This window comes from Maniola hyperantus, chromosome 27 (genome assembly GCF_902806685.2).
Source record: "Maniola hyperantus chromosome 27, iAphHyp1.2, whole genome shotgun sequence".
NCBI lineage: Eukaryota > Metazoa > Arthropoda > Insecta > Lepidoptera > Nymphalidae > Maniola > Maniola hyperantus.
Genome location: NC_048562.1, coordinates 3110020 through 3117519, shown reverse-complemented (window position 1 = coordinate 3117519; position 7500 = coordinate 3110020). Strand labels below are relative to the sequence as shown.

Below are 7500 nucleotides of genomic sequence, written 5' to 3'. Positions count from 1 at the left end.
TCTACGTACTTATATTTTCTTTTGTCGATTTTAGAATCGATAAAGCTATAAGTAATTATCGATTAACGGTCACGTAATTATAAATCTTATCTTTTCTCTTTAGCTATAAATGAAATACAACCCGCTGAAAGACAGACGGACGGCCAGATGGACGGACCGCTGTCCGCTGAGGTTTAGTAATAGGTTTCCTTTGGCGCCCTTCAGTTACGATATCCTAATAATGCTAAGCTGCTTATGTGCATACCTACGCCATATTATTTCGCTGATAAGAAAGCTCGGAGCCACTCAGCGGGCGATGGAGAGAGCTATGCTTGGAGTTTCTCTACGTGATCAAATCAGGAATGAGGAGATCCGTAGGAGAACTAGAGTAACCGACATAGCTCAACGGGTTGCGAAGCTGAAGTGGCAATGGGCAGGGCACAGAGTACATAAAACCGATAGACGTTGGGGTCTCAAGGTGCTGGAATGGTGACCTCGCACCGGAAAACGCAGTGTTAGAAGACCCCCCACTAGGTAGACGGACGACATCAGACGAGTCGCAGGGAGCTGCTGAATTCAGGCGGCGAAGACTGTAGCGTGTGGAAGTCCCTACAAGAGACCTATGTCCAGCAGTGGACGTCTATCGATTGGTGATAATGACGTCATTTATTATCACGTTTCACACGAACCAGATGGCAGCCCTATAGTTACAAGGAAACATACGTCAAGTTACGTCTGTTTGTGTAACGGAGCGTGGCATTATATGCCAGTCCACCTGGTTAACTCCGCCGATGTGAGGTGACTCATCGAAACGGGCTCAGTAAAAATATACCATAAAAGTGAAAAACCGGCCAAGTGCGAGTCAGACTTGCGCACCGAGAATCCCGTACTACAGTCGTAGTTTTTTGACGTTTTACACAATCTCTACATTGTAGTATAAAATAAAGTCGCTTCCCGCGTCTGTATGTATGTTTGAACGCGTAGTTCTTTTAAACTACGCAACGGATTTTAATGCGGTTTTCACCAATAGATAGAGTGATTCAAGAGGAAGGTTTATAGCTATAGTTTAATTCTCAAAAAATTAGAGATCCCTAGAGAAATTGAAGTAATGTGAATTAGGTCGGAAAAAATCCTCTCATTTGAGAGTTTCCGAGGCAATGACACCTCAATGACACCACATTAATATCTACGTTGCACCCATGCGAAGCCGGGGCGGGTCGCTAGTAAATCATAAAAATAAATAAAAGTCTGTTTTAGAATGTACAGGTACAGGAAAGCCCTTTCATATGATTTTAGTATGAGTATTAATCTTGCTTTTAAAATTGAAAATATTAATTATTGGTTCATGAACACGTTTTACTTATTTTTGTGTGATGTAACCACAAATTCACGGTTTTCAGACTTTTTACATTTCGGCTTTGTAGAGCGTTGTCTCTGTCACTCATACCTATATGACGTTTTGTCGGTCTCAACGACAGGCTCACAAATCTGCTATCTCTTTCTAAAGGCCGATGTACATCACTTTCGGCCGTACTTACATAGGTGTATCGTGTAGGTGATTTGAGGTCATACAGCGTGAGGTTTATAACCACTTGATCACGAGGGTCACGAGTCACGATATGTCATGTCATGACTCTACCGATTTACATAACTTATTTCACTCCATAATTCATCCGTACTAATATTATAAATGAGAAAATGTGTCTGTCTGTCTGGCTGGCTGCTAGCTTTTCACGGCCCAACAACTTAACCAATTTTGATGAAGAGTTAGCTTACTTTCCGGGGACGGAAAATAGGCTATTTTTTGTTCCGGAAAATCAGATTTCCCACAGGATTCGTAAAGGCCCATCCTTTAAATCGATTTCGTTGAAATTTGGTACAGAGGTAGCTTGCGTACCGGAAATTGACATTAGTAACTTTTTATCCCGGAAAATCAAAGAGTTCCCACGGTATTTTCAAAACTTAATTCCACGCGGACGAAGTCGCGAGCACCATCTAGTAGTTTAATATCGCGTCACCAGTCACTTGTATGAACTATGAGGTAATATCACGACTTTGTTGTTAATCCATACTAATATTATAAATGCGAAAGTGTGTCAGTCTGTCTATCTGTCTGTCTGTCTGCTAGCTTTTCACGGCCCATCCGTTCAACCGATTTTAATGAAATTTGGTACAGAGATAGCTAGCACCCCGGGGAAGAACATCGGCTACTTTTTATCCCGGAATATCAAAGAGTTCCCACGGGGTTTTTCAAAACCCAAATCCACGCGGACGAACTCTCGGGCATCATCTTATACATGCCCGCGTGGAATGGCGCCAAGAATACTGGCTGCAGAACCGCGCTGGACAGCCAGGCTGATCTGTTGCCCAAAAAATGAGCCAGCCCTTCTGTCACCAGATGAGGCTATTAATCCAGGTGAAATGTCTTTATGTGTGGTTGAAAAGTATACCTATACTAAATACCTTCCAGCATCAGTTTTCCACTCAAATTTTAACATGGGTACCTTCAAGTCAAGAGTGAATAGTATAGGCATCTTCTAGGCAATCGCGCTCTTCTAAGTAACAACTTACACCGCACAAAAGAATGAGTAAAATCAAAAATAGCCTCGCAACGTTATGATAGATTTAGCTAAGGATACCCACGTAATGCAAACAGTGTCTCCCACACAATACCTTTTGTGGCAACAAAAATATATTGGTATGAGGAAGAAAAACCGGCCAAGTACGAGTCAGGCTCACGCAACGAAGGTTCCGTACTACAGTCGTATTTTGCACGATAATTCAAAAACTATGATCCATAAAAATAAATAAAAACATAGTTTAGAATGCACAAGTGAAGACCTTTCATATGATACCCCACTTTATGTAGTTATCTTACTTCGAAAATTTAAAATATATACTAATTATTAGTTCATGACCACAATTGACCAAAAAAAAAACAAAAAAAAAAAACAAAAAAAAAAATTTGTGTGATGTAACCATCAAATTCACGGTTTTCAGATTTTCCTGTCTGTCTGTTATAAGACCTACCTACCTGCCCATGATTCTACCTCAACGGGAAGTACCCTGTAGGTTTCTTGACTGACCAACAGACAGACAGACAGACAACAAAGTGATCCTATAAGGGTTCCGTTTTTCCTTTTGAGGTACGGAACCCTAAAAATAAAAATAAAATAAAAATATTTTTATTCAGTTAAACTTTCACAAGATTTTTTGAATCGTCAGCTGCATCTCTACCACTGGTTCGCCGGTACTGTTTACAAAGCTATTACACTGATCACGAGCAATTTACTCTTATCCATTGAAGAGTTCCGTTCTCCATCTCCGAAGATATTTTTTTTTTTCATTCATCAGATCTTTACCGAATTGAAATGAAATTTTTTGAAGTCGGTTAACCATGCATTCGATTCATTCACATTAAAAGATCTCAATTCTCAAAGTTATGTCTAAATTAAGCGTTTCTATATATAACTAGCTTATGCTCGCGACTTCGTCCGCGTGGACTACACAAACTTCAAACCCCTATTTCACCCCGTTAGGGGTTGAATTTTCAAAAATCCTTTCTTAGCGGATGCCTACGTCATAATAGCTGTCTGCATGCCAAATTTCAGCCCGATCCGTCCAGTAGTTTGAGCTGTGCGTTGATAGATCAGTCAGTCAGTCAGTCAGTCAGTCAGTCAGTCAGTCAGTCAGTCACCTTTTTCTTTTATATATATAGATTAACTATATATAATTTCCGCAGGAGGTATAAAAGCAACCTACACTAAACTTTATAATCTTTTTAGCCATACAAATAATCATGTTATCTCCCCCCATTGTTAGTACATCTAGCTCCCAGATAATTGCAGTGTTCAGTCTTCAGACCTTATTTAACCCGGGCGTTAGATAGAGATCTAAATTGTTGCGTCAAATACCTGCTTTTAAACAAAGTCAGTTAACTTTTATAACCTGTCTAAGGTATCCACCAAATCTAAAATGGGCGGAAACGGCCAATTTCAAACTATTTTCTTAAATAACTATAAATATGTTTATTTTAAAAGTATTTAATAAAAATTGAGACTCTCACAACATCATCATCATCGTGATCCACCCATCGCCGGCACACTACTGAGCACGGGTCTGCTCTCAGAGTGAGAATTCTTTGGCTGACTTCACACACCTTTGCCAAAATTATGAACAACTCTCAGGCATGCAGGCTTCCTCCCGATGTTTTCCTTCACTGTAAGCAAGTGATCATCATCATCATGATCAACCCATCGCCGGCTCACTACAGAGCACGGGTGTCCTCTCAGAGTGAGAATGGTTTTTGGCCATAGTCTACCACGCTGGATGCTGGACGCATGTGCGGATTGGTAGACCCACACCTTTGAGAACAATATGGAGAACTCTCAGGCATGCAGTTTACCTCACGATGTTTTTCTTCACCGTTAAAGCAAGTGATATTTAATTACTTAAAACGCACATAGCTTCGAAAAGTTGGAGGTGCGTGCCCGGGATCGAACCCCCGACCTCCGATTAGAAGGCGGACGTCCTACCCTGTCACAGCTTTTTTAGCAAGTGATAGTACCTATTGTGCAAAATGTCGAAAAAATACGACTGTAGTACGGAACCCTCATTGCGCGAGCCTGACTCGCACTTGGCCGGTTTTTTTAATATGACTGTTAGAGGGGCGCCTATGAGGTGCTTGTCTAGGGCGCTCTCGCCATTTAATCCGCCTCTGCCTACGGTAGACGGTAGGTATACCTAATAGGTAGAATTTAGAAACATTCAAGTATGTAGAAGTTTTATAAGGCAACAGACTGGCGACCTTTCGTTGGCCTTGCTGCTTATTTATAGGCGTGTAGGCGTTACCTATGAATACTAAACGTTCTACCTTAACTTGAAGCATTTCTTAAGAATACCTATTAGGCTTAAGTAATTTTATTTCATGTAGATAGTAAGGAGGAGGACTCTAAGCGGTTTTGAAATTGAGAGGTGCCTATTTCTTAAGAGGTCATTTTTAGGGTTCCGTACCTCAAAAGGAAACGGAACCCTTATAGGATCACTTTGTTGTCTGTCTGTCAAGAAATCTACAGGGTACTTCCCGTTGACCTAGAACCATGAAATTTGGCAGGTAGGTGGGTCTTATAGCTGGCTTTAGGGGAAAAATCTGAAAACCGTGAATTTAGGGTTAGATCACACAAAAAAAATTAAATTGTGGTCATGAACTAATAGTTAGTATTTTCAAAATTCGAAGTAAGATAACTATACCAAGTGGGGTATCATAATGAAAGGGCTTTACTTGTGCATTCTAAAACAGATTTTTATTTATTTTTATGCATCATAGTTTTTGAATTATCGTGCAAAATGTCGAAAAAATACGACTGTAGTACGGAACCCTCAGTGTGCGAGCCTGACTCGCATTTGGCCGGTTTTTTATTTGATACCCACAGTCCGCGACAGCTTGAGATGGCAATCGGGGTATGAGGCGGGTGGACGCCCCGCACATCCGCACGTCAACCGCGAAACTTTTCTATCGAATAATTTTATTATGGATCATTAGTAATGATCAATGATCGTAAGTTACATTCGTAACAGTGTAGGGGTGATGACGTCACATCCGGCTTCCCCTAGCTGCCGTAGGAAACGGATACGAGCGATGTGAATTTGTAAGTGACCGCCTGAATTCGGACTCCGGTCCCCTTGTGCGAATTCCGATAGTTTACAAACGTGTATATCACGCGACAGGTCGAGATGGCAATCGGGGTATGAGGCGGGGGGACTATTCTATATTTTGTAAAAGTTCACGATATATTGCACGAATAAAACATCTGAGTGACGCTAAAAGTCAACAAACGTTGCGTAAGTGGACATTTCGAAGTCAGTGCCGAGTCGTAAGTGGGGCATTGACCCGAGTTTTGCACGCTATACATTGCAGGTTTGATAAATACTAAATCACTAAAATTACAAAATGAGGCAAATGGTTATTGGAACTGGATTGTGTTTAGGTAATATAACTAAGTTTTTGCTAGCGTTCTATGGTTACATACAAGAGTGAATAGGCATCTTCTAGGTCAACGCGTCCCATCTTAGGCCACATCATCACTTCCCATCAGGTGTGATTGTGGTCAAGCGTATACCTATAATGAAAAAAAAAAAACAACCTGTATTATTTTACACTACAATTTTCCTCCCGATTTCCCTAGTCTTAACGCAAACTACAGACATTTAATCGAGCGACTTTTTGTTTCAGGAGGACGGCACGGTAGAGTACTACAACAACATAATAGTGCAGCCACACTTGCGACTCGTCACAGGCCAGGGTAGAGGCTACCACGTGCGCTGTCGGTACCGCAGACGTGACCTAACGCTGTACCACATGCACCGACCGAGGGCAGATCGTCTTACAGCCAATAATGGGATTGACAAGTAAGGGTCATATTAATTAATTATTTAAAAAAATATTAATGACAAACTGAATGCTATTTATGTGGCTTAAACTGCAATATAATATTTGCCACATTTGAAAGAAAAATTCGTCGTGGACTACACAAATTGCAATCCCCTATTTTACATCCATACGGCGATTACGCACTGCATTTCCGTTACCCGAGTTCTATCCGTCATCCGTGAGAATATCAGCGATTATCTATGACATAATATGTCATAAGCTCCCATACAAAACAAAAAGTGAAGAGGCTGATAGACTGGCTAAAGAAGCAGCAATAAATGGTAAGGAAATGTATATTAAACCGGATTTTACTGAATTTTTACCAAATTATAAAAAGAAATGTCATCATTTATGGGAAGAGCATTTTGATCGTAAATCCATGGAAAAAGGAATTTGGTATAGAACTATACAGTCTCAGCCTCCTCATATCCCGTGGTTTTTGAATGTAAAAATGAAAAGGAAGTTGATTATATTGCTCACAGATTGAGATCCGGACACATGCCTTTGAATAAGTTCAAATTTTTAATGAAAGTTACCGAGACACCGCTATGTGATTTATGTGGAGTAATTGAGGATGTTGAACACTTGTGAAATGAATGTGTCCGATTCCAGTCTGGTAGGGATGAAATTGTAAGGCTGATGGATTTGAACAGATTTGATACGGGCATGTTTGTGAATATACTTGCCCGTCCTGCATCTAAGGATGCTATAAGTCTGTTTGAATTCATAAGCCTTATTTCTTGAAGACAGTAAAACTTTTATTTGGTTTTTTCTTTAATTTTTTTTTTGTATTGGGGTTATGTCGTTAGGTTAAGATTTTGTTAATTTGATTTTATGTATTAGATTATAATGGGGCTGACATGTATTTAAATATAAAAGCCCATAAATAAATAAAGAAAAAAAAAAAAAAAAAAACGTATTTTCACGGACTCTGATCGGATGAGTACGTAACCGCCGTATGGTAGCTTATGAGTTAATATGACATAATTATGTCGTAGATAATTGCTGGTATTTTTACGGATGACGGATATAACTCGTATGACGGAAGTGCAGTGCGTAATCGCCGTTAGGGGTGGAATTTTCAAAAATTC

At 40.1% G+C, this 7500-nt stretch overlaps 1 protein-coding gene across 1 annotated transcript in view; it reads left to right on the top strand.

Annotated features, from left to right (window-relative positions):
- Positions 1–7500, top strand: part of pio (piopio) — a 61902-nt gene that overhangs the window by 42393 nt on the left and 12009 nt on the right. Inside the window, exon 5 of the mRNA XM_034982742.2 lies at positions 6212–6387. Coding sequence (XP_034838633.1) covers positions 6212–6387 — 176 coding nt within the window. The remainder of the gene's footprint in view (positions 1–6211; positions 6388–7500) is intronic.